Source organism: Hibiscus syriacus, unplaced genomic scaffold (genome assembly GCF_006381635.1).
Source record: "Hibiscus syriacus cultivar Baekdansim isolate YM2019G1 unplaced genomic scaffold, ASM638163v2 tig00112688_pilon, whole genome shotgun sequence".
NCBI lineage: Eukaryota > Viridiplantae > Streptophyta > Magnoliopsida > Malvales > Malvaceae > Hibiscus > Hibiscus syriacus.
In genome coordinates, this window is record NW_024063384.1 from 68,243 (window position 1) to 96,042 (window position 27,800).

Here is a 27,800-nt window from a genome sequence, read left to right on the forward strand (position 1 = left end):
AGCTAATTCCGTCAAATGTCCGTAAACTATGACATTTATTATAAATTGGTTCTAAACTTTTAAATATTCAAATTTTGTTCCCAAACTATGACCATCATTCTAAATTGGTCCAAAAACTTTTAAATCTCTAATTTTATCCCCAAATTCGTCCAAATACATAAATAGTTTCAACCATAGTTTAACCTAAATTTTACATTTTTTCAAACATATAATTATATAATTTATCCTAACAAGTTTATTAATAGTGGATGTGATTAATGCATATGTATAGTTTGGGATGAAATTAGAATGTTCAAAAAGTTTGGAGATCAATTTAGAATGAAGGTTATAGTTTTAGTATTAAATTCAAATGTTTGAAACTTTGAGGACTAATTTAGAATGATAATCAAAGTTTAGAGATGTTGTTGAAATGTTTAAAAATTTAGGTACCAATTTAAAATAAGGATCATAATTTGAGGTCGTATGCAAGGATGGACCGAGTGGGGCGAGTGTAGGGATGGCCATGTGACCCGAACCCGACGGGTTCCGATCCGATCGGGTCATTTTTTTAAAAATCGGGCTCGGGTCGGATTTTTTTGATGTGGTATTCGGGTCGGGTTTGTGTTTAGGGTGAAAAAAATCCTACCCGATCCGACCTGAAAAATATATATAATTTTACCCTATATATTTAGGGATAATTACAATAATACCCATGTATATATAATTTTTTTCAATTAAGTTACTATTTTTTATTGAATAAAAATAATTTTTTATTTCGGGTCGGGTTTCTATGTCATATATTCGGGTTGGGTTGGGTCGGGTAAAACCTTGTTTTGGTCCGGTCGGGTCTCGGGTGGAGACTCCCTTGTTCTCAAGTCAGGTCGGGTGAACCAAAAACCCGTCCCATGCCCATCCCTAGGGAGTGGGGGCAATTGCCTCCTTGAAAATTTAAAATTATCATATATTTTAAACTTTTTATATGTATTATTTTTATTAAAAATCTATTTTTACTCCCTGAAATTTTATAAATTATTCACCTCCTAAAACTTTAATTATGCGTTTGTTAGGAGCGTGCAAATTCGAATATCAAAATTGATCCGATCCGAAAATTTGGATATAAAAAAATTCTAGATTTTGATAAAAAAAAATTAATTTTAAATTTTGTGATTTAGTGTAACTTATTCGATACCTCTACTATATTATATATATATATATATATATATATATATATTTAATTACTCACACACAATAAATAATCAAATATTTTAATTTTTATTGTACTAAAGCTTAAATGGGTTAATGAGTTACTCATTTATTGGGTACATGTTATATAAAATCTAAAAGCCCATTTTTTTCCGAAAAATCCAAAATTGGAATTTATCCGATCTGAATGTTCAAAAAAATTTTAATCATTCAATCCGAATTATCCAAAATTAAAAAATAGATCGAATATCTAAAATTTTCAGTTGGATCGATCAGATTAAATCTTTTTTCACACTTCTAACATTCGTTCCCACTTAATCTATTTCATTTGTTTTTTTAGCCTTTTTTTGTTTTCCTTTCTTTCGGTGACAATTACCCCATTTGGAGTTCTGTTAGCTTCTCATCATTTATTAGAGCTAAAAAATTAGGTCATATATGGTTGCCAAACCTAGGTAAATAATGCACCCTTTGGACTTTTGATAGTTTCTCATCATTTATTAGAGTTCAAAATTATTTAATTATAAATATTATAATTTTGATTGTTTTCTTCTTTATCTCATATTTAATTAATTAATTAATTAATTTAAGTTTTGTGTTTATTTTAATTTAATTTTTTTAATAAAAATAGTGGATGCTTTTTTAATGTTTTTATAGTAAATATATATTTTCTTATTTTAGTAGCACATATTTTTCTATTAATGTAACATTTCTTTTTAGATTTGAATTTGAATTTTAAACTCTAATTGTCATTTATTTAAATTCATTATTAATATATTTTTGTTTTGGACAACTAGTCTGATTCTTCTATATTTATAGGCACTCATAGTCATCAAATATCATACTTAAATTGTAGTAAAATCAATTTGTCAATGTATCATTATTGCCATATGCATTTTTATGTTAGTGTTGTCAATGTTAATTTTTTTTGTCTAACCACTGGTACTCAATTTAACGAATGACTAATCCAGATTGAATACTTTAAAGACTCATTATAAGGAAAACCCTCTCAACTCAATTTACTCTAATCTCAACATTTGACGGAAGTGCTGGCATGATAATGAATAAAATTAGTATAATTACACATTTTGTCACATTTACTTATATATTCTATCAACTTGGTCCTAATTTTAATAAATTAAAATAAATTTAACCCTCAAATCGGATAGTGTCATGTGTTATTGGTGCCAAGTGTCACAACACGTGTCACTATCTGATTGGAAGATTATTTGGTTAGAAGTGGACTACATGTGGTATATATATCGTATCTCAGTATAATCTTAAAATTTTAATATTATATATATATATATCTTAACTTAAATTCATGTCTTAATATGAAAAAATATATTTTATTCTTATCTTAAGTTCAAAATATATATTTTATTTTAATTTAAAAATATATATTTTATTTTTATTTTATTGTAATAAATATAATTTGTTTTTATCTTAACTATAAAAAATATATTTTATTTTTATCTTAATTTTAAAATATTACTAGAATAAAATATAAATATTTAAGTATATATATATATATTACTTTAGTTAAGATAATAATAAAATATATCTTTCAATATTAAGATGTGAATTTAAGTTAAGATATATATAATATTAAAAATTTAAGATTACACTAAGATACAAAAATATATACTACATATAGTTCACTTTAAACTAAATAATTACACTCTTAAGGGAAACTGATTTTGATCATTGTTTTAGTTTTTCTTTAAAAAACAATTGGTGGTGTTTTAGGTCAATTTATGTAGCTTTAACAAAAATAAAAATATATGCTAGAGGTAGATAATTTTTTTTATGTTCCTATTGTATTCATATTATTTTTAATGTGTATTTCAAAAATTTTATATTATTTTTATAGTTTGTGTAATTTGTTATTATGATTCATTTTTGAGAACTTTTATATTAATATTGATTTTAAATTCATTATTTTTATGTGCGTGTGACTATTTCATGTTCGTTATATATTTATATAAAATTTATAAAATAATAATCGTTTGACATGTTATACGATAATAATTCATTTTACTTAGATATTGTTATGGTTATGATATTCATATTTCAGTCATGTTATGTGTACATTATTTTTATATTATCTTATTTATATGTACGATTTTTATAAGATAAGTCTATAATGAATGTCACACACCAAAATACACCATTAATGTTACACACTGATGTACACTACTAGATAAATTTTCCTTATCAAGGAAGGGTTAAAAATTTCAATGACCCGTCGTGCGAATAATCATAAACTCTTTTAAAGAAACATTTTATTAAACTTTAGATTTTTACACATCGATATGTGACATTAATAGTGTATTTTGGTATGCAACACTCGTATTAGAAATTTTCATTTCCATAGGTTTTCAATTTTAACTCCAACTTTTAAGGAAACATTTCATTAAAACTTTGGATAATTACACATATTTTATGAAATTATATCAATATAATTAAACAAAATATTAATATAACTTTTTAAAATTTAACAAGGGAAACTTTCTAACAATACTTAATTACTTTTAAATTTGAAAAAAAAAAACACTTCTAGATTAAAATAAATTCTAAAGGCACATTTGTGTGTTTGAGTCAATCTCACAAATCATTTAAGATTTTTTTAATAACAATAATAAATTGTATTTAATGCCTTTTAGTTTCTTAGGTAACTAATTAATTTTGTGGTGATGATTGGGCAGCTATAAAAATCTACTCATCCCTTGACTCACGATACTTGTTTGCTATAACAATATCTTATTTTTGAAGAAAAAAACTAATTAAAAATAAACTTAAAATAGTTTAAAATTAAAATTTAAAAGGTTAATTATCTCATTCATATATAAAATATACTAAATTCTCAATTTCATAAATAATATTTAAGTGCGATAATTTTTTAATAAATAGATTGATTGCAAAATAATATACATTTTAAAAAAAGTAATCATTAATATACTCGTGTCATGTAAAGAGAATAATCACAAAATTAAAAGGAAAAAAAAAACAAAATATGATAAAATATGTCAGCTTCTTCCTTATCCAACCACGATACAATTATCAAATCAAAATGTGAAATCTGGAAGAGCAACTACCTTGATAAGATACGCATATGATGTAAGCATTTAATATATTTCAATAATTTAATGGTTGCATTTTGTGTGTGGTTAAACGTTGGGAGATTTATAATAACTATACGTCCTAGAATTAAAAGTTCAAGACTTCCTTGAGAAAAGGTTTTGTATTTCAATTAGGAGTAAAGTATACAAATGATCATCGAATATATGATATTACTTTGTTGAGTCTTTTAACTATTAAAAGTTATAAAATAGTTAATCGATTCTAAGATATTGTTTTATTGAGTTTCTCGATTCGAGTCACTCTCACTCTAAGTCCGAGTGTTGAACCCTTTCCCACAGTTACAGGATCATTACGACAGTTGTTGATATCGAAAAAATTTTCCTCAAACATCTTGACCGGGAAGACCTCTTACGGGCGTTGCTTGCCTTCCACATGCAATAAGCCGAAAAGCGTCAGAAAAGGAGATGTGACATGGGCCGGTTTTGAGCTGCCCGATTCTCTTTCGGTATTAGACACCGAGATAGGCTAGGCTAGGAAACCTTATTTGATACGACACGACAGGTATAGAAACCCAGTACGAGCGGAATCGAGACTGGCAAAGAATCAAATTCCCAAGGAGTTGGGTCAATTATTCGATCAAACGATATTGAGCATGTTTTCCATTTCTTCTCGAGAGGTAAATTAAAAGTTATAAAATATTCACCTAACTATTCATATATTTAAACTCATCATTTTTAATTAAAAATTTGACGAGCTGGAAGTTTACATGTTCACTGGGATAATGATAAAATGATAGTTTAATGATTTTTATTGGCATTGTCGTTGCTTTCAAGCAATGGGTCAATGACATGATGTTTCAAACATTGGCTAGACGACATAATGTAAACGGAGAGTCAATCTATAAAATACAACTCAAACTATTCTGAGATCAGATTTTATCATATCTCAATCAACATGTTTTTGTCTAGCTCAAAAAGACGCCAGTTTTTTAACGAAAAAATGACAAGTTTGGAATATATAAATAGTCGAGTGACCATTCTGTAACTTTTAATAGTCAGAGGACTCAACAAAACAACATCTTATAATTGATGGACCATTTTATAACTTTTAACAGTTAAAGGACTGAATAAAGCAACACCCTATAGTTGAGGGACCATTTATTTACTTTACCATTCGATTAATAATATCGTATAATTCTATATATTATTAATGAGTAATATTATAATGAAAAATTCTACAACGTTCTTCAAGCATAGATGAGTACCTTTAACAATGAGCATCGTTAACGATGAGCACCATTAAATTAATTTATAAAACGTTAAATTATAAAATACTAAACATATAATTATAAATTAGTTAAAAATTTAAATATAATTTAATTAAAATATAATATTTATAAAATATTAGTTTTTAGGGTAAACTATACCAATAACACCTAATTATTTATCTCTTTTACTTTAACCACCGATTTTTCAATTTTGTCAATCGGATCACCTAACTATTTAAATATCGTCAATCAAGCCACCTACCGTTAAATATTAATGGAGGAGATGACACGGCAATTAAGAAAATTTATATAATTACACATTTAGTCCTAATTACTTACACATTCTATTAATTTGGTTCTAACTTTTTAATTAATTCAATAAATTTAACTTCAATCAGATGGTGACATGTGTTACTATGTGATTGAATATTTTTTCTTAATATTTTTATTTAATTTAATAATTTTTCATCCAATCAAATAATGTCACGTGTCATCAATTGAATGAATAGAAAATAAATTGAATCAATAACAATTATGTTGCACCATTTAAATGACAAACTTATCACGATATAATATATATAGTTAATGACAATAAAAAAGGGAAAATGACCTAATAAGAACTCTAACATGAAATAATTGAATAATACGATAATATGATATATATACACAAATATTATAACTGTTTAATATGTGAATGTATTTTATTTATATTTTAAATCATTTTAATGAAGATTAAAAATAATTTTAATATATTATAATTGAAATATAACGAAGAGATTCATTGAATTAGAATTTTCCTGATAGTTGAGGGCTTATCATAATAAGTATTTTAACTTGTGCATTGACTTGTTTATATCCCGATTAGTTTAAGAATTTTATATTTTATTATTTATTCATTATATATTTGAAGAAAATTTTAGGAGAAACTTGATTTTATTGAATTTGTCTATTTTAATATAAAGTTTTAAATAAGATTAGAATCTGATTGACGTTATAAAATTTTAAAATATAATATATGATACTTTTCAGCTCAATAAAATTAGAATAATGAATAAAAATTTTTAATTTAAAATATGTAAAATGATACATTTCAATTATAGCGTATTAAATTCACTTTTATTTTTATTTTTGCATTAAATGTGATTTAAAATATAAAAATATATTTATTTATTAATCAATTATGATATTTGTTTATATATATTTTATATTTTCATACTATTCAATTATTTCATGTTTGATTCCTTATAAGGTCATTTATTAATCAGGGTACTGAAATTTTACCCATTTTAGTTTTATCCTTTCTAAATTGCCATCAGAGTTTTTTTAAGCTCCACAAGCAAGAATTAAACAGTATCATATATCCTTCTATAATATTAAACTAAATAAAAATAAATTGCTAATTGCTTTTACCAAGAAAATTAGGGTAACTGTAAATTGGACACTAGTTATTGTCTGTCCCTTTCTCTAACAACTTGTTCTGAAAAAAATCCATATGAGACACAATGGTAGTTTGTGCATATATGCATAAATTCAAACATCAACTTACACGCAAATTTATGTTATGTTAAGAAGACAAATTTTTAAAATTTTAAGGAAGATAAAAATATATTATCAATAGAAAATACAAATAAAATATCTAAAATATATGACAATTTTAAATTTCGTTAGCTCCCCTCAACCTATCCATAGAGGTGCAAACATAGGAAGTAATTTTAGAAATTTAGGGATGCGAAATTACAAAATTTCAAGAGGCGTGAGATTAAATCATTAATAGAAAATATAAAATTTATACGCGGAAATTAAAATTCAAAGTTAGATTAATCACGTGGACAATTTATTGATTTGAGGAAGTGAGGAGTAGTCAGTGAATAAGCCAAGTAATATCTAGACTAAACCCTAGATTCCAAGTTTGAAGTCGGCAAGCAAAACCATGCAGATCACACGTCAATGACTGTTTCTACCCTCATTGATCGTGCATGACATGATTGCTGTCCATGTTTTCACGGGTGATCAGCTAATAATCCTCACCTAAACTAATTATACTAATAAACTAAGTATAATTTGTGGACTTTGCATCTCAAACTCTGCATTTTCCCCTTAGATTAGTTGCTCTGAAAGTCACACCAAATCCATTTTCTTCTTCTTGTTGTTCTCTCTCTATCATGTCCTTCTTAGTTGATGTTAGCTGTTCTTTCCCGTCGAGATTACGAAAGAATGTCAATTTGTGAGAATTCAAGCAAATAAAGTATTATTTTAATGCTTCTTATACATGTAGGAAAGCGATAGTTAAAATTTTGAAAAAAAGTTAGGCTAACAAGTGTGGTTTATATTAATCCAGTGTGTTGCTTGCTGGTTTGACAATTTCAGTCATTGAAATATATCGTATTATAAATCAAAATATGGTCCAAAGAATAAATCTTTATTTGATGGGGCTTCTTCTTATACCTAAGAAAACCATTAGACTCATAAATAATACACTGGAAGACTCATAATATAAATAAGAATATACGAGAATTTGTTTAACCAAGTAGATCGATCGATGATCATATCTATGCGATGAGAGAATCTCATTATAATATTATCAATACAAGAGATATGAATCCTCGACCTACTTACACATGTTAGTTATAGGCGCTTCATTGTACAATATTACTCTAATTGTTCTCTCCTCTAAGTAATCGTTAATGCTTACTTAATACTCATTATAAACACAATTTAAAATACTCACGAGTGTATATAATACAATAAACCCTAGTTGAAAATAAGCACAAGTGATCCTTCAAATAGGCATCACACATTCTTGTTAGGGCTCGGGATACATGTCTTCTTGATTAGGCATCTTTAATTGATGTAGAATTTATTCTATAAAGTCTTTCCTAAAGTTCTTATTTGCAGAACAAGTAATCTTCACAAGTAAAACTTGACTTAGTCGAAGAAGTTTATTTAGAGTAATCCAATCCAAATTTTCATTTCCCAGACCAATGAGAATTATATGGAATAATATTTATATTTATCTTCGTAACGCGTCATTTAATATAAAATAATCCTCAAGAAATATTTAAGAAATAATTAATTCATGATATATATACTAATAACAGCCACTTAAGCTAGAGTTTCTCTCGCAAAACCAAGGTTTTATAGAAGCTTAGCCCATGGGATTATGAAATCTTTCTTTCACACAAATCACCTATTAGTCCAAAGACAAACAGAATCCAATGAATTGGGCTTTCATCATAATTCATTGTTTAAGCCTAATTTTCTATCCATTACAAGTTGATATTTGTTCTCTTGATTAACAATGCACACACCACTACAACAAAATTGTTCTACAGCGGCATTTTTAGTGTCGTTTTGAGAGTAAACGTCCCTAACTTTAAACATATAGCGGCGTTTATATTCCAAACGCCACAAAATTGTAATTTAGCGGCGTTTACGCCGCAATAGGTTCACACATAGTGGCGCTTTTCAACAAAAGCCATGACAGAGTAGTACTTTAGCGGCGTTACGCCGCTATAGACGTGCATTTTAGTGGCGTTTTTATACAAACACTGCTATAGACTTGTACTTTAGTGGCATTTTTATACAACGCCGCTATAGACTTGTGTTTTAGTAGCGTTTTTAATTACAAACGCCGCTAAAGACTAATACTTTAGCGGCTTTTTTATAAAAACGTCGCTATAGACTCTTGTTTTAGTGGCATTTTTATACAAAAGCCGCTATAGACTTGTGCTTTAGTGGTGTTTTTCATTACAAACGCCGCTATAGACACGTGTTTTAGTGGCGTTTTTGTACAAACGCCGCGAATTTACAGTTTTTAAATCCCACTACCCTTAAACCCTTTTTTATTTCCTTGGCATCATCTTCGATATCGAACCATCCTCATCTCCTAAAACCCTAACAATCATACATCATCCTCTCCTGAAACCCTAACAACCGTACATCCTCCATTACCTTGAAAAGAACAGCAATCTGAGATAATAACACTTAGTTGTTAGAGGGATAATGGGATTGAGGGTTCAAGGAAAAATAAAGGGGTTGTTCAAAACCAAACCTTGGACACCGGTCGAGATGGTGCAGTACTTGAATGAGCTTCTTCTTTTCGTCCTCGGTAACACCGAGACCCGCGAAAAGAAACGAGCAGAGAAAGTTTTATTTTTTTGGCTGATTTTCGTTATATGATTCTTCGTTCTGGGGTAAGCATTCAGATCTGTAAGAACTGTTGAATACAAATCGCTTTTCTTTAGTTCTTTTGAATTATCGAGTGGAGGATCTTGATTCAATTTGCAGGCCCGTCAAAATGTTACCCATGTGATTGCGAATCTACAAAAACAAAAGGTGAATTCAAAAGTAATTACTTCCAACTATCTGGGTAATAACTTGGATATCATGGATACTATGTTACCTTGGTAAGATTTTTTTTTCTCTTGAAATATTCTTTTTCGATGTATATTCAACATCAAAATACATGAAAAAACTTAATGCTTGTATGAAAAAATCGAATCAAATTCCGGGTTCTAACCGGTCGTGCTTGTGTGGAAATCAGTTATGAAGACGGTGATATTGCATGGACTTATGGTTCAATCTTAAGGGAGTGCATCCGCCATCAGAATGTTGCTAGGTAAGAACATAAAAAATGGTTAATGAGTGATTTGTTTTCAAAGTGTTTGACAAAATGCTTCACCAAATGTTTACTTTTAGTAATTAAACTGAAATGTTATATCAGAAACTTGAGCATAATTTGTGGTGACGAATATCAAACATATCAATTAGCACGATTAATTATGTTCTTCGATACTGATTTGCTGCCAATTCTTTCATAATCCATTATCTGCTAAGAATTAAAAGGATCGAACAATGTCATACACTCACAATTGGGACCAGTCTACGTAGCACAGAGCCACAGACTATAGAATTTGAACCCATGGTTGCTTAGTTACATATATAATTATAGTGCTCATAATTCCCTCAGTTTATTGGGGGGAAAATAAGCTTAAAAGTGATGATTTTGGTGGGTTGCTTTACAGGTATGTCTTGGAATCATACCATATGAAGAAGTTCTTTCAGTATCTGCAGAATCCAAATTTTGACATAGCATCAGATGTTCAAGCCACTTTTAAAGTTGAGTACAATTTTGTTCTTTTTCTTTTGTGTGTGTTTTAGTTTGTGCAAAAAAAAAACAAGCATGAACTCCTGAGTGACACACAAAAACATATGTGCAGGAGCTTTTGACAAGGTATAAATCCACTGTGGCTGAATTCCTTTCTGCAAATTATAACTGGGTAAAGTGCTCGATTCCATACACATATAAGTATATATCCATGTATAATCATAGTGAGTAATATAAGAACGTGTTCAGAAGTTGGAAAGAACCATTTAAATCTCTGATGAAAATGTTATGTTTCTTATACTATAACATAAAGATGGAAAGAACCATTTAAATTTCTGATGAAAATGTTATATTCTTACAGTTTTTCCATGAATACAACACCAAACTGCTACAATCGGAAAGTTACATCACCAGACGACTTGCTGTGAAGGTATAATACACTATTTTTGTTGGTGAGAAGTTTAAGAACTTTGGGTTCTCAAAATAAAGTAAAAATACCAACTTTATCATCATTGCTTTTTTATTCCCACTTCACAACTATCTCATGCATATGATTTTGACATCTCTATATGATGTATTTCATTAGTTCGATGTTTTTATCCTTTGATAACAATAATGGTGGTTAAATTTTGTCTAGTTATATTCTGATAGTTAATTACCTACAATCTCATACCTCTTTTATTTATATTTTTTTCCACTCTCCTTAGTTTACATTATAATTGCTACGATTGATGAATGTATAGGGACATGCTTGTAGAGTCCATGTTTCTACAAGCTCTTAATCAAAGGTTCTTTAAAATATCTCGTGGAAAGGATCTACCATATTTCTCATGCTCTGCTGCCTCTGATGATATTGTTCGCCCTTTAAAAGCTTATGTTATTAGCTCTTATTGAAAAGAAAAATGGACTTTACAGGCCCTATAATCAATGCTATTTGAGGTTTGCTATCCATTTTTCTTTTCTCTTTACTTTTATATATTATGTCTTCTTGTTTCTCAATAATATCATGTTGTAGATTCGAGACTCCAAAATGTGCTCTGTTAACTGCTACGGTGTACAAAACACCAATAAGGGACTCACCTATTGATTTGGAAGGTGAAGTAATGTCCATTTACATTGAGATAAATATTGTTTTTCTTCTAGTGAGAATCAAAATAGTTTTGTTGACAAGTCCAGTAAAATGAAAATGTCTTATATATTTACGCAATTGTTGCATGCTTCTGCATTCTGATTCAGTTCCGGTTGGTGAAGATCAGAAGCAGTATTTAGAGTTAACTCGTGAGTTAGCTGAGCGTGAAGACTAAATTCTAGTGAACAATATTTTTTTAATTGAAAGTGAAAGTACCTAGACTAAATTGTAGAGAACAATGTCAAACTACATTACATTTAATTTTAATGTTTATAAATTTTAAGTTATTTTGTTCTTAAGTATTTTTCTACATTACTTGTGTCTTAATTAAAATGTATGGTTGTTGTTAATTATATAAAGCTACATGATATTAAATTTAGGTGATGTGGAGCAGAAATGAAATATACAAAATCAATTAATCATAGTCAAAGAAAGGTAATTAGCGGCGTTTGTATCCAAAAACATCACTATAGATATGACCTTTTGCGGCGTTTGTCCCAAAAATGTCGCTATAGATCTTGATCTTTTGCGGCGTTTGTTCCAAAAACGCCGCTATAGATCTGGATCTATTGCGGCATTTTTTGTTCTCAAACGCCGCTAACTTTAGCGGCGCTGGTATGGCCAGAGCTTCTTGCGGCGTTTTTCCTATCGCCGCAAGTGTTTTTAGTGGCGCTTAAAAACGCCGCTAAAACTCGAGACATCTAAGAATAATAACACTCCATTTAACCATTAAAATCACTTGATGGGTTTAACATTTAAATATTTAAAAATGTTTATTGTAGTGGTATTTGGTTGAGATAGAGGAGATTTAGGAATGAATATTTGATGAGTTAGAGTGAAAAAAATATTAATTAGTCGAGTTGATGAATATTATTTTATCATTTAAATTTTATTTGAAATATTTTGGAGTCGACTTTATGAAATTTAAATCAAGTCGAATTAAATATATTTATTTAAGTTTCTATTCAAATTTAGTTGTAATAATTTATAATGTTATGGTACTGTTTTGTTTCAATTTAAACGACTCTTTCTAATCGTATACGATAAACATATATATTTCTTCGTATTCTTTTTCACATGTGTAGTCAATTTGTAATGTTATCTAATAAATCAAATATTATATAAAATTATATAATATATTTATAATATTATTTTTTAAGGATTAAATTTCAAGAACATATATTGATGGGAGTATAAATGAATCAAATAATTGATCAAAAGAAAAAATTATAAAGAATTAGAGTAGGAGGATCAAATCGACTAAAATGACTTCAATTGAATAAATAATTAAATTACTTAGTTAAAAATTAAAAAAAAAATGAAATTTTACTTGTGTGAAGTTGATCGCTGTTTCCTAGCTATTTGGCTTTTGCTTGACTCAAAAGTTAAGTGGCAATAGAGATATATGACGGTGCCATATTAATTGGAATTTAAAGAGCTGTCTCAGTCAGTCTCAACTCCCAACCGCACAGTTAATCAGTGTGAGCCCCGTTCGAAGCCATTGCAGTTGGAAAATTAAATAATTCGAAAACGAACACAATCATAGAAACAAAGGTATACAACTTAATCCACCGTTTATGAACACATAAACGCACTGATCACAATAATAAAAGCTTCAGCACCTCTAATTCCACTACTTTTACACACAAAATACGAAAATCCACAGTGAAACTCCCAAAGCCATCCCAAATCCCACCCATCTCTTCCCTCTTCCTCCCTCACTCTTCTCTGCAGCACTTGATGCTCTGCTACTCGAACTCCCTACACACATCATAACAAGTTTTACAACTAATTAATCCATATCCGATATCGCATTCACAAGACTCGAAATAGACTGAATATATATATATGTTACCACTGGCAGCTGGGGTAGTGGCATGTGCCTCTGTCATCTTTTGATATCCTTCAAATAATTCAGCGTCCTTGGAATTGGGTGCCAAGTGCAGGAGGGCTTAATTCACAACAACAAAAAAACATACAAGGCAATCGAAACTCAGAGTAAAGGGAAAATCAAACTTGTAAATATTATGTACATATGTATGTATGTTTTACTTACAGATACAGTTAGTTATGTTAACTGGGACATGACAAATACTAGGAAGGGTAGCTGCGAGACTGGTGTTGATCTTAAGCCCTAGGCTTGGATCATCTTTATCTTTAAGCAACACACAGAGGCATTTCATGCTTTTATCCTCCACCTGTTTGATCCCACCGCAACAGTCTACGGTGGGCGTTTTTGCCTTTCCGCCGACGTACTGGATACATGGAGCAAGCCCCACTAGCTTATCAGCGCATTCTGCTTTGTCTTGGTTGACATCGGAGCTCACGATACCGAGCAGCATCGGAAGCAAGATGAATGAGAGTGTCAAGCTTTGATGTTTGGTGTCCATGGCATACAAGATGTATCCTTTAGAAGCTTACGGAAAGGGGAAGGTAAAGCAAAGGAGAGAAAGTTAAGGGGTTGAAGCAAAGAGTGTTACAGGGCTTTTAATATGGTTGTAAATACTAAATATAAAAGAGAAATATATTTGGAATCAAAGAGACAAGCAAAACTTATTTACATGTGACTATGGATTCGCTTGTCATTAAAAGAAGATATGTGCATTAATTCTAAATAAATTTAATGTTACTACTAGGGATGAATCTAAGTGACTCTGAAAATTTCAAATTATCATATATTTTAGATATTTTTTTTATATTTTCTATTGATAATCTATTTTTCCCACGTAGAATTTTATAAATTCGTCCCTTCTAAAATTTTAAAAATCCATCTTTCCACTAACATAAAATCCTATGTTCATCCTCGATTACTCCCTCGTATTAACATTTATTTTGTCCGAGGGATGAAAATGCAGTATTTAAAATTTATTTATGAAAACCAACTTTTTCGGGTACTAAAGAAAAGCATTTATAAGAGAATAAAAATGGGTCAAAAAATTTGGTGCAATACGAGTAATTTGAGTCAGATGCATGTGCTATGCGTAAATCAAATGAAGGAATTATTAATGCAACTTTATTCAAAAAATTTGGCCATATATATATATATATGAATATATGATGACAACTGCCTACCAATTTCATTTATTTCACATAAATCATATTAAGGAATTCTGTATATAATTGAGAATGAAGTGTCGACTTTCGTTTTCAATTCAAATGACCTTGATGTAAGGTAAGATGTACCAACCAAACCATAAGGGGACACGATTTTTATAGTTGCAAAGAAGTATTAAAAATAAAATTATTCTATGGATACCTCTGTCTAGGGTAACTTAAACTCGATTGAACTATAAGATTTTTGTTGTTGTTGCATATAGGTGTATTTTAGTCATTTTATAGAGTCTTAAAGCCTTAAACCACTTAGCATTAGGGGTACCTTTTTTTAATCTTATATCCAAAGTGTAGGGCTTCAAATCTATTTATTAAGTATTTCATAATTTGGAGGTCTCCTATAGAAGTTACTCTCAATTTAGTGTTGGGACCAGCCTATTATCTTACCCCCTACTCCATTACATATGGGAACAAGAGACATCCAATTTTAAAAGAGATAGAAATGTGCTTAGAAAATGTAAGAAAAGACATGAAAGGCCCATCCTTTCAAAACTCTACTAAAACCCTCACCATTCTAAGAACACCATTGTAGGAGAAATTAAGCTCAATTTGAAGCTCTCAAGATGAAGATGAAAAAGCTTGTCACCTAAGAGCCATTCATGGGCAAACCAACCAAAGTAGAATAAAATTCAACTAATCATCTAGAATAGACGGCGCATCGGAACAAGTCCATCCCTGGAAAGCTTGTCAGCTTCGAGATTTTCTCCGCTCGGGGCATATTGAACTTGGCAAGAACAGTCCATACAAAAAAATTTCATTGGAGAAGGATGAGAGTAGGGATGGGCATGGGACCCGAACTCGACAGGTTCTGACCCGATCCGATCGGGTCGGGTCTTTTTAAAAATTTTTGGGTTCAGGTTGGGTCAGATTCGGGTTTAGGGTGAAAAATACTCGACCCATGGACATTCCTCTATATATTTAAGAATAATTACAATAATACCCCTCTATATATTATTTTTCAATTAAATCACTGTTTTTATTCAATAAAAATAATATTTTTTATTATTTCGGGTCTGATCAGATCGGGTTAGGATTTTATCTCAAAAAGTCTGGTCCGGTGGAGAGTATATATTTTTCGGGTCGGGTGAAGGATGAAAAATTTTCAGGTCTGATCGGGTTGGCCGAAACCCGACCCATGGACATCCCTAGATGAGAGTCTGATATCAATAATGGGCCTCCAAATGGCATGAGAGTTTCTTGAAGCGCCCAATGAGATGCAAATTATCAATTACAAGCTACTGTAATTGCATGTCTCAATCAAATGTAAAATGGTTGTTGTTTTTCTCAATATATATCCTCAGAAGATGCCTTGTGAAATCATGTCTTCTATGTTAGGGTTGTTTGATTTTTCATCCATGGGAACAATAATAGAGTTGTAAATGAGATGAGACATATCGCGTGCTATTTGAATTCGATTCAATCAACATTCTACTTGAATAGATATGACTCGAGTTCAAATTTAATTTGAGTTTTTAACGAGTCGAAACGAGTTACTTGATACTCGACTCGAAATCTCATGAGCAACTTAAAAAAAGTAATATATTAGAATTTTATTTTTTAAATTAAATGATTAATAATATTAGCATTTATATGTTTTTTATAAAAAATATATAGTATAAGATTTTCATGTACTTAAGTTTCAGGTTAGAGCTTGAATTTGAACCGAGCAGTGAAAATCATGATAATAAAATCTTTGATAAAATATATCATACTTTAATTTGAAAGGTTTTGAATGAAATGAGTCGGTCTAATCGCGGATCCACTAAGTGTGAGGGTGAGTTAATATTCATCTTAAAATTCAAATTTTCTTATGATAGTTATTTATTTTATTAATTATCTCCACCTTAAAATTTTATTTGTGCCTAGTCCATACAAAATTTTATATTGTAAATATATTTATATTTATATATATATATATATATATATATATATATATATATATTATGTCCACCCTTAAAATATTTTTGAATCCATCATTAATTCAACAATTAAAACATAACTAAATCAAATTATTTTTTACAAGTCGGCAACTTGGATAAAAATATTAAGGACATGAAAGACTTTATGCGTTTAAAATTTTGAATTAAATATGTATCTTTTACTATTTAACCCTTCATTATTAAATCTTACTCCATCTATGCTCTGAATAAATGATGTACAATTTTCATATCAGTGTGATAAAAGGATACATTTATCCGATGTGTTAATACCCGTCGTTGGCTGAATTGCTCGTGTGAGGTTATGAACAAAATTATTGAATATCGCTAAAAATATTTTTTTAAGATAGTGTAATCGTTACAGTATCAGAGAAGATGCCGGAAACACAATACATCTTCTCCATTTTTCACGCGATTGAAACCCCAAAACTGTCAAGACTCTCAAAGGAACAAAATTGAAGTCACACTGTGGTTGTCGCATCTTCCGGAAGACGCATTGTGTTTCTGACGACTTCCGACGAATACTGTAACATTCGCATTAGACCAAAAAAAAAATAATTTCAATGAGACCTTATACGAGCGGATAATTATTTTCACAATCCCACTCGAGCAATTCAACCCCTGTCGCTTTAATCAACTCTGTCGGTAACATTAGAGGTTGGTGCATGAAGTACGAGTGGTGTGAAATGTAAATAGACTGCTACCTATTCCGCATTATATATATTTTCTAGCCTTAAATGAAATTCTTTGGCTACATAAGTGTTGACTAACGCAACTAAACAATAGTTTATAATTAAGATTGTGATAAATAATAACTCATGGGCTCAATAGTTAAAATAAACGTTATTTTCTTAAAGATTTTAGATTCAAATAATTGTATATGTGTACGTTGTTAATACCTAAAACGAATCCTGAACAAATATTTATCTCGTAATCATCCCAAAATATTAAAAAAATTGTGATGAACAAATTTGTAGATTTTATATGAAAATTGCAAAACCTGTCTACTGCCACTTACCTAATAGATTGACAAACAAATTGCGGTCAATTTTCCTTTTCGCTTCCCCCGTGATCTCTCTCTATCAATATATAGTTTTGTTTTTCTTTAATTTAAATAATGTTTCGTTTTATTTATTAGAGCAAATGAGCGACCGATAGTGATATTAATTTATTCGATATCAGAACAATTTTGTACCCGATAAGTTAAGTTTGTTTTATGCATTTAAGAAACTAATACACGCAAAATTTACAAGGTAGCCCGATCATGAAAACAAGTCGGGTAATAAGCACACGGCCGCCATTAGGGCTATAAACGAGTTGAGTCGGATTCGAGTATTGCTGACCTCGATTCGAATTTAAAAAGTTTAAAATTATGCTTGACTCGACTCGAAAACTCGTGAGCTAAAAATTATTAAGCTCAACTCAAACTCGAAATATAATATTGAAACTTGACTTGAACTCGAAAAGACTCGAACTTAAAAAAAAAATCAGGAGCTCGATTGAAGCTTGAGACTCGGGCTCAATTGAAGCTCGATTCAAGGTCGAACTCAATTCAAGGTCGAACTCAAACTCGAATTTGAACCTACAAAAATCTTATATTACATTTAAAAATATATTTTGAAATTTTTATAATTATCAATAATATATTTTTAATACATTTTTAATAATGTAATTTTAAAAAATCTAAAATTATAATATAACATTTTTTTCGAGTAGTTCACGAGCTTTTCAAGTCGAGTATTAAGTAGCTCGTTTTAGTTCGTTAAGAATTCGAGTCGAGTTCGAGCTCGAGTTAAGTTCAGGCTCTAGTTGAATTCATTCAATTCGAGTGTTAATTGAACTTTGACCGAGCCAATCTCAAATAACTCGTGATCTGTCTCGTCTCATTTGCAGCTCTGGCTTCCATTGCAATAATGAGCTGAACTGAAACTCGATGGAACTGGTGTATCTAATGTCCTTCAACACGCTACACTGCCAAGCCAAATCATAGAGCTTATTAACACACGGCCGCCGTTGCAATTAATGAGCTGTTTTTTAAGTCACAGCTAATTAAAGTAATTTAAAATTGTTAAACTCGTTTTTTTCATTAAAAAACTTGTCGATTGTATGAGATAAACGTCAATATACTAATTATGATATGATAAAATTATATTTTAATGATATTGTCATTATTTTCAAGTATTAACTCGTGATAGATCCACGCATAATTTAGGATAGACAAATGTATTTTTTTAGATAATAATTTATTTTGTTAATTATGTCCAACCTTAAAATTTTATTTATTTTATCTCATATAAAAGTTTATATTTTTAATATATATATACATTCACCTTAAAAAATATTTGAGGATTCGTCACACACTAGTGCCGGTAGATAGGACTTCCCATGAGTCCCTTTTTCTGGGTCATGTATACCCTACTGTAGGGGCTGATGTACTATGTTATAAATATTTGATATAACAATAATAAAACTAAAATGATCATTCATTTGGCATTAATTGTAGATATCCCAATAAACTGGATCATTTGGAGTGTATGAACTTGTACCAACGTGTTCTGTTCAACATGGTTACTTAATCTTTGGATAGAGAAAACATAAAACAAAAATAATAATAATAATACTAATTAAGTTGCATGCCCTCAACGTGATATTATCTACCAGAGAATACCCAAAGTTATTGACTAATTAAATCAGAGCACGAAAGCTAAATTTTCCACTCTCTACCCAACCCTAACTGTAATGATTAATCCTTATTTGACTTGAAAACATCTTCCATGACTTAGCCTACTCATGTAATCAAACAAGGATATATAAATTTATGTTAGGAGTGCGAATTTAAAAATATATATTAAAATTTTAAAGAATATAAATTAGATTATCAAGAGAAAAAAAATATAAAAAATAACTAAATGATACGAAAATTTAGTAAATTTAAGAATAGAGCCCGTGATTCCAACTCTACAAGTAACACATATAAATATGTGGTATGATAATCTCCTTCACTGCATCATCTCAAAAGCCTGACAACTTAAAATATGGAGTTATTTTTGCTATGTGGTCTCACTCTTTTCGTTCTATTCGTCACCTTTTCGCTTTTGGCTATCTTTTCCTCCACCAATGGTTGTTGTTCCAGCACAAGCCTTCCACTAGGCCGAACAGGCTTGCCGTTCATCGGCGAGAGCCTCGAATTTCTGTCGACGGGTCGAAAGGGTCACCCTCAGAAGTTCATATACGATAGGATGGCCAAGTACCACTCTCGAGTCTTTAAAACATCGATACTGGGGAATCCCACGGCTGTTTTCTGTGGGGCGGCCGGGAACAAGTTCTTGTTCTCGAATGAGAACAAGCTTGTCACCGCGTGGTGGCCGGAATCCGTCAACAAGATATTCCCTTCCTCCATGCAAACGTCTTCGACGGAGGAGGCCAAGAAGATGAGGAAGCTACTCCCTAATTTCCTCAAACCGGAGGCCTTGCACAGATACGTCGGGATTATGGATTCCATCGCACAAAGACACTTCAAAACTTATTGGGAAGGACAGTCAGAAGTATCCATGTTCCCACTCGCAAAGAACTACACCTTCTGGGTGGCGAGCAAGGTGTTCTTGAGCATCGAGGAACCGGAACAAGTCGCGCGATTGGCACGTCCCTTCAACGTTTTGGCCTCCGGGGTTATGTCGATCCCCATCGACTTGCCCGGAACACCGTTCAACCGTGCCATCAAGGCTTCGAACATCGTAAGGCAAGAACTGGAAGCCATTATCAAACGAAGGAAGATCGATCTGGCCGAGCAAAAAGCCTCCCCCACGCAAGATATACTGTCACATATGCTGTTAACGTGTGACGAGAATGGGATGTACATGAATGAAATGGATGTGGCGGATAAGATTCTTGGTTTGCTTATCGGTGGACATGATACTGCAAGTGCTGCCATCACTTTCGTCGTCAAGTACCTTGCCGAGCTACCCGAGATCTACCACAAAGTGCTGAAAGGTAATCTCTTAATTAGAATTTTTGGTACATATTAATTAACCATGAATATTAAGGGATAAAAGTGTGTTTAATCAAATAATTACATATGCAGAGCAAATGGAGATAGCAGAATCAAAAGCCCCGGGAGAGCTGCTGAATTGGGAAGACATTCAAAAGATGAAGTACTCATGGAACGTAGCATGTGAAGTAATGCGTCTTGCTCCTCCTCTCCAAGGAGCCTTTAGAGAAGCCCTCAACGAATTCATATATTCCAGCTTTGCCATTCCAAAGGGTTGGAAGGTCCGTCCTTAAATCAACCATTCGATCTATCTATCTATTTATCTATCTATATTAACGTGTGTACATATGTATAGTTGTACTGGAGTACTCATTCAACCCATAGGAATCCGGAATGCTTTCCGGAGCCTGAGAAGTTCGACCCATCAAGGTTTGAAGGAAACGGACCGGCTCCTTACACGTACGTTCCGTTCGGAGGAGGACCGAGAATGTGTCCGGGGAAGGAGTATGCTCGCCTTGAAATACTAGTTTTCATGCACCATATTATCAAGAGGTACAAGTGGGAGAAGCTTCTTCCCCATGAGAACATCATTGTAGACCCAATTCCAATGCCAGCGAAAGGCCTGCCCATTCGCCTCTTTCCTCAAACAACCTAAATTGTTTTCACCGTGCATTTTCTCGTTTCTCTGAAGTTTAATAAACTCCAAGTGCTAGCTGTTGTTGCCTACAAAACGCTAAAGTGTTTGTATTTACTTTAAGCTGTTGTCTGTACTCATGTTTTACATTCAGAAAGCTGTGCGTTTAATTTATTACAAAAAAGGACTGCTTTGTTTAATCGTTTCAGAACCTTCTTCTCCCTTGCAACTTCTTTTTTTCTTTTTATCATCTTCATCTGCCATTTTCTTTATGGAGCTTCATCCACCTGCCAGCCTCCAGTGTTCGATCTCACAAACTTTTATATAGAGTTTGCATATGACTAGTTCATTCATCTATTTTAAACTTTTTTATTACGGTAGATATTTCATCCATTCTTCAATAACCTTCGACTTTGATGAATTTTGTAAAAATATTTGTCCCTTAATCTTTTAGTTTTCACAAACTTGAGTTCCATTTTCTTCCCGAGAAATATGTTCTATAATAATAAGTGGCGAATCCATAAATGTTCGTTTAAGGTAGACACATATATTAATATCTTAAAACTTTTATATGAGGTGGACACAAATAAAATTTTAGTACGGACACCATTAGTAAAATAATTTTTGTACTAATTGATTGCCTTCAATTGTAAAGATACAAGGAGAAACTTAAAGAAACCATAATCCTTTGCCTATATTGTTTCTCACTCTTCATTGTCTCTTTCACCATCGTTTTAACCAGAAAAACTATATGGAGTTTGCTTATCAAACTCATAGGTACAAGACAGACAACCCTTTTTAAAAAACATAAAAGTTGCGACGTTAAATTTAGATTTTAGCGTTTATGTATTTTAATAATTTAATCTTTCAATTTCCATAAGTTTGTTGACGACAATGATTTATTTCGTCTTTATTTATTTTACTTTAGATAGAGAGTTACCGTCAATAAAAAAACAAACGTTGATCGATGTTTCTTTGTATGAAAGAAATGATCGAAAGATGAAGATGGATTAGGATATTGGAGGTTTGTCTTCTTTCTCGGTTTTAATTAGAGGTATTTATAATAATATTTAGCGTATGTGTCAATTGTAGAATTATTATGACAATTTGTAGACTAACGAGCTATATAAACTCAATTATCACTGATAAATCATGTGGGTCTATCTAAGAATCTTGTCTATGCGTTTCAGATATTAAAAATCCTTTTACAACTTCCATAAACAGAGGAATCTATCTAAGGTCAAGACAAAATCATGATCCCAACTTGAGAGGGATAAAATATAAACATTTAAAAGGTGAAAATAATTTATAATTATTTCATTAATATTCAAATTATATATATATATATATATATATATTAAATGTAAAAAAATATTGCGGAGTTGAGGGGTTTTAATTGATGAAGAACTAGTAATTTCTGAAGATTTTCTTTTGAAGTATAATAAAATCAAATTATTTTATTTTAATTGAATTAAAATTAACTTTTAAAAGTTTTTTTTTGATAATCATTTATCTATAGCTGCTACAAAAAGACTGTAACCTCAGTTACTGAAAATATCTTATAATATACGATTTTAACCAATTTTTTTGGATTTGTCAAAATGACTAACAAAATCGCAACGCGAACTCCAATTTCACAACTCAGTTTCCAGATTCGCAACGCCTTTTTTTTATTCGCGACGCGAATATAAAAATCGCAACGCGATCTTCCAGATTCGCAACGCGATTTTCAGCTTCGCAACGTGATTTTCAGTTTCGCAACGCGATTTTCAGTTTCGTAACGCGATCTTCCAAAATCGCAACGCGACTGATGGTATTGCATTTGTTTCTTAAGAATTTTCTCTAAAAAAATAGTATCCACGCAGACGTGTCGAAGACACGTATTACTACGACCACGACCCCGACCCGGCCTGAGACGAGACGGACGGCGGCAGCGGTGCGCAAGAGTCCCCATTGTTCTCTTTCACTCAACAAGGAAGTAGGAAATCCAAGCCTTAAATACCCATTCCCAATAATGTTTCCAATACTATGTGGGATTGAGCATTACCAACACTTGTTTCACTGATGTTATTTTCTCTATCGAAAAAAGGCGTTTTGTGTTTTGCGTTACACAAGATTTTCACGTTTTGCGAGCGTTGCGAATTACAGATTCGCGTTGCGAATCTGGAAATTGAGTTGTGAAATTGGAGTTCGCGTTGCGATTTTGTTGGTCATTTTGGCAAATTCAAAAAAAGTTGATTAAAATCGTATATTATAAGGCATTTTCGGTCACTAAAGTTATTTTCTATTATATAAACCCCCAATCAACATAAAGTTACCTATTTACATTATCCACCCTATTCATTCTATGCCTATACAATTTAATCCTTACTAGCACGTCACATTGCAAAATAATTTTTTTGAAAATAATTTTTATAATTTCATATCATCTTGGTGTATTTGTATATGTATTAAATTATTTATTTAAATATTAATTAAAAATATATTATAATAAATTAAAACCGAATTTCAAAACAACTTTTATATTCAGACAAAGATGAAGCCATTAAGGGCGGCAGCTAACTGTTGAAATTATTAATTAACAAAAACAAAAAACATTGAAATGTGGAATATATTAGATACTGTTGACATCACACACACATAAACAAACAAACAAAAAAGCTTCCATTATGTCTGCTTTCATTTGTCGGTCTTGAAGCCTTCGACTCTTGCCTTGATACCCAATGTTATCGTCATTTATGTGCCCATGGCTTTTCCTCCCTCGGCATCTCCTGCTTATATATTCCGTTCTTTTCAGATCCTACACGATTCTTTGTTGTTCTTCATGTTTGCTTTCCACTCAGCCTCGAGTGCAACTCGGTTTACATTGTCTATTACCAAGATATGGGTTTTGGGTTTCGTGTTGAACAATTTGAATCAGATTGAAAACTCGATTTAATGAGCGAAGAGTATGTATTTTTATGTACTTTTTAGTTACTGCTTATGTCTTCTAATGATATTTTTCACCATTTTGACGCAAAGTATTGTCGATTGGCGTTTAATGCCTACTTTATTATGGTAGTTCAGGTAGTTCTATCATATTTATCTTTGTTGTTTTGCATGTTTAATGAGTACGGTGATTCTCTTTTGGCCAAATGCAAGCATTTACAAGTGAAATTTCCCTCGGATAGTTAAAATGAATGTATTCTGATGAAATCCCATTTCAGATGAACTAAATTCGTAGCTATTTCTGGTGCCAATCTTTCTTTGCAACAGGATTTAGCATACAAGGGGGGACTCTTAACAGCATAAAGAAATGGCATCATCTTTGGAGGAGCTTCTTGCAGAGGAAGGGTTTAGAGGAAGGACTTCGGTTACAAGGTTGAGATCATCTGTCAGGTTAGAGGCCTTGAGCAAGCTGGATTCGCCGTTTAGTAACAGAGTGAGGACGGAGAGGACGAGGTCCGATGTTTCTCGGTACAGCTCGAAGGGTGAATTGTCGAGTAGTGATAGTACCACGCTTAGGAGGCCAAGAGATTATCTTGTTAGAAGAGAGAACCTATATGCTGAAATGAAAAATGGAAATAAAAACAGGCTTGAAGGAGGAGGTTCTAGTGATCGGCGAGAGGACGATTTTCGGGGAAACGAGATCGTTGAGATAGGAGTGGAAGAAACCGAGAGAGTGAAGGATGTATTTGCTAATGTCGGGCGGCACAGTTTAGGGAGACGAGATAAAAGGAACGATGATGCTTCTACTAAATACCTACTTGGTCGAAGAAGCTATAGTGATAATCATCGAAACAACTTGAAGCTGCAGGATGCTGCTTATGACAATGCTAACAGAGGTTCACGGAATCGTAAAAGCTTTAAAGATGGCCACCACGAAAAGCATGATGATCCGGTACCAATGGTTTCTCAACCTGCCCTTGATGAAGTTGCTATTCAAGCACTTGTATCCATCTTAAGCAGTTATATTAAACGCTTTATCCGAGACGACGAATTCCGTGATGTTCTTCGTCTCAAATGTTTCTCCTCCCTCGACTTTATCGGACTAGAAGACAATGACATTGAAGACAAAGTCATTGTCAACCTTGAGCAAGCAATCGAGATGGTAGAGAAAGCCATTGGAGAGTGTGTCAATGCAAAAGAACTGAAAAAGGCTTCATTGCAGCTTAGTGTGATAACTGGCTTGAATTCGAACGACTTGAAGGACAGCTTCACGCACGGGTTTCCTAACGCAATGCTGTCCTCATGTGCTCATCTTTACCTAAGTTTGATATATAAGCTACAAAAGAAGGACAGGGTTTCGGCAAGGCATCTTCTGCAAGTGTTTAGAGATTCACCTTCTCAGGCACGGACGAATCTCTTGCCCGAACTGTGGGACGATTTGTTTCGCCCACATCTTTCACATCTCGAGGCTTGGTACAATCAGGAAGCTAGTTCTCTATCAGATGCACCAAGCAGGGAGAGGAAACTGAAGCTTCTTGAGAAAGTGTACAATGAAACCGTGGATTCTAGCACTTACCAATTAGCTTCTTATTACAAGGATTGGCTCACCGAGGGTATAGAAGCTCCTCCTTTCCCTTCCATCCATGTTCCGTCCGTATCAGTCGGAAAAATTCAACAAGAGGATTCACTTGCTCATTCTCCAGATCTAGCTAGTCCAACTAGTCCTTTCTCACCTCAGCCGATGGTGAGTAAAAAGTTATATGATGCTGTATTTGGACGATCCAGTAAACCCGGACTAGAGGAAACCGGAGATAACGAGTTACATTACTATGATACATGCGGGAAAAGCTCAGATATCTCTTCTATTTATGTTAAACAGACATTAACGTTCTCTTCAGAGACGGTGAAATATCCATGCCAAAATCATGGCGAAGCTTCCTCCAAAAGTCCGCGGGATGATGCATCCTTTCTTGTAAGCAACTTTTATCAAATATAAAGCCTCATTTTTATTTCTTTGCAAACTTATGGTCCATTTTGCCTTGCTTTCACAAAATATTTGTTTATAGTTTATGTTAAAGAATCTACCGAGTAGAAAATATGGTTCCTATACCAGTGACACTCCGATAAGATTTCCCGAGATGCGGAAGTAGACAATCAGAAATAAAGCTTATTTAACTATGGTGCAGGAAGATGGCATCTCCTCAACAGCCGAGGAAGAATGGAGACTGCCAGGACTGAGCATGCTGCAAGAAAAAGAGGCTTATAACATATGGAAGACAACTGCACAAGATTACGATGAGCTACATTCACCTGTTCCTTTAACTGCCAATGAGCTCATGCTCAAAAGGCTAGCAAAATCGGCATTTCAGCTGCAACAAACTAAGATCACAGATGATCTTACTCTCTCTGGTCTTCCTAACTTTAGTGAAGGTAAGTTGAAGGACAAGCAGTTGTGATTATATTCAAGGGTTCAAATTGGTTGTTCATATTGATCTTGTCTCGATGCAGAGTTGTATGAAACTTATGGATGTTCTGATGAAGAATCCTTATTCTCAAGCATACACAAGGACTTTATTTGTCCTCTGACAGGAAAGTTGTTCAAAGACCCGGTGACTTTGGAGACGGGTCAAACCTTTGAGAGAATGGCCATCAAGGAGTGGTTTAATCAGGGAAAAATAACTTGTCCAGTAACAGGGAAATCATTGGATTATCTGTTGGTGCCGCATACCAACATTATTTTGAAACGGGTAATCGACAGTTGGAAATCGGACAATTGTATGAAAAACTTGGCATTGGCCTTTCAAATAGTTGGTAATCCAAAGGAACATGGGTTACTAAGGAGGGGGGGAAAGGCTATATTTATTTTAGACCAATTTCTTACCACTTTAAGCAAAGAAGAAAGAATAATGAATACCATACACCTTATTTCTCTCGGAGCTTTGCCATTTCTCATTCAAAGGTTTAAACCAGGAAACATGGAAGAGAACGTACGTGTCGCAGCACTTCTTTCCTGTTGCATTGAAGCAGATTCAGTCTCCAGATATCAAATAGCGAGAGACATTAACAAACAGTGTCTATTCAAGCTGGTTTGCAGCAAGCGAGTAAACTCGAGGACAAATGCAGTGTTGTTACTGGCAGAACTGATATGCTTGAGCAGGTTTGTGATATTTAATTTTTCTATGAAAGGTTCAACATAAGGTAGATAGGGGGAAAAAGGGTAATCTAAGCGTTTGGTTAGACTCTGAGAAGAGTTCCTTCTAATCTTTCTACTAGACAGCGTGCTACCCCGAGAGAGATAGTAAAGTTTCCCTATAGTGGAAGCATCAGAAAAGTAAAAAAACTTTAGCAAATATATGCAATTATGATTTATGAAAGCATGGCCTAGTTATGAGTGAAAATGAGAGCTTTCATTCGATATTGATTCGGGTGAGCACCG

General features: G+C 32.3%; 3 protein-coding genes and 1 pseudogene across 3 annotated transcripts; 3 read left to right on the forward strand and 1 right to left on the reverse strand.

The window, feature by feature from the left end:
* Positions 1–9,497: 9,497 nt before the first annotated feature.
* LOC120182580 lies at positions 9,498–11,073 on the forward strand (annotated as a pseudogene).
* A 2,216-nt stretch (positions 11,074–13,289) lies between these two features.
* LOC120182542 (non-specific lipid transfer protein GPI-anchored 6-like) lies at positions 13,290–14,217 on the reverse strand. Its single transcript, XM_039187492.1, has 3 exons — positions 13,823–14,217; positions 13,622–13,717; positions 13,290–13,527 (listed from the first exon to the last, which is right to left on the reverse strand). The coding sequence occupies exons 1-3, from the start codon at positions 14,154–14,156 to the stop codon at positions 13,406–13,408; spliced, it is 552 nt and encodes a 183-aa protein (XP_039043423.1). The 5' UTR covers positions 14,157–14,217; the 3' UTR covers positions 13,290–13,405.
* A 5,632-nt stretch (positions 14,218–19,849) lies between these two features.
* LOC120182578 (beta-amyrin 28-monooxygenase-like) lies at positions 19,850–21,527 on the forward strand. Its single transcript, XM_039187509.1, has 3 exons — positions 19,850–20,804; positions 20,896–21,083; positions 21,158–21,527. The coding sequence occupies exons 1-3, from the start codon at positions 19,850–19,852 to the stop codon at positions 21,455–21,457; spliced, it is 1,443 nt and encodes a 480-aa protein (XP_039043440.1). The 3' UTR covers positions 21,458–21,527.
* Positions 21,528–24,731: 3,204 nt separating this feature from the next.
* LOC120182563 (putative E3 ubiquitin-protein ligase LIN-2) lies at positions 24,732–27,565 on the forward strand. Its single transcript, XM_039187502.1, has 3 exons — positions 24,732–26,336; positions 26,551–26,794; positions 26,873–27,565. The coding sequence occupies exons 1-3, from the start codon at positions 24,732–24,734 to the stop codon at positions 27,559–27,561; spliced, it is 2,538 nt and encodes an 845-aa protein (XP_039043433.1). The 3' UTR covers positions 27,562–27,565.
* Positions 27,566–27,800: the final 235 nt, after the last annotated feature.

What these genes read in the sequence shown, in the direction of transcription:
- LOC120182563 (XM_039187502.1), top strand. Translation starts at nt 24,732, where the DNA reads ATGGCATCATCTTTGGAGGAGCTTCTTGCAGAGGAAGGGTTTAGAGGA. An exon ending in GGGATGATGCATCCTTTCTT is followed by an intron (nt 26,337 to 26,550) that starts GTAAGCAACTTT and finishes ACTATGGTGCAG; the next exon opens with GAAGATGGCATCTCCTCAAC. An exon ending in TCTTCCTAACTTTAGTGAAG is followed by an intron (nt 26,795 to 26,872) that starts GTAAGTTGAAGG and finishes GTCTCGATGCAG; the next exon opens with AGTTGTATGAAACTTATGGA.
- LOC120182578 (XM_039187509.1), top strand. Translation starts at nt 19,850, where the DNA reads ATGGAGTTATTTTTGCTATGTGGTCTCACTCTTTTCGTTCTATTCGTC. An exon ending in CTACCACAAAGTGCTGAAAG is followed by an intron (nt 20,805 to 20,895) that starts GTAATCTCTTAA and finishes TTACATATGCAG; the next exon opens with AGCAAATGGAGATAGCAGAA. An exon ending in CCATTCCAAAGGGTTGGAAG is followed by an intron (nt 21,084 to 21,157) that starts GTCCGTCCTTAA and finishes ACATATGTATAG; the next exon opens with TTGTACTGGAGTACTCATTC.
- LOC120182542 (XM_039187492.1), bottom strand. Translation starts at nt 14,156, where the DNA reads ATGGACACCAAACATCAAAGCTTGACACTCTCATTCATCTTGCTTCCG. An exon ending in TAACATAACTAACTGTATCT is followed by an intron (nt 13,718 to 13,822) that starts GTAAGTAAAACA and finishes TTGTGAATTAAG; the next exon opens with CCCTCCTGCACTTGGCACCC. An exon ending in CACTACCCCAGCTGCCAGTG is followed by an intron (nt 13,528 to 13,621) that starts GTAACATATATA and finishes TGATGTGTGTAG; the next exon opens with GGAGTTCGAGTAGCAGAGCA.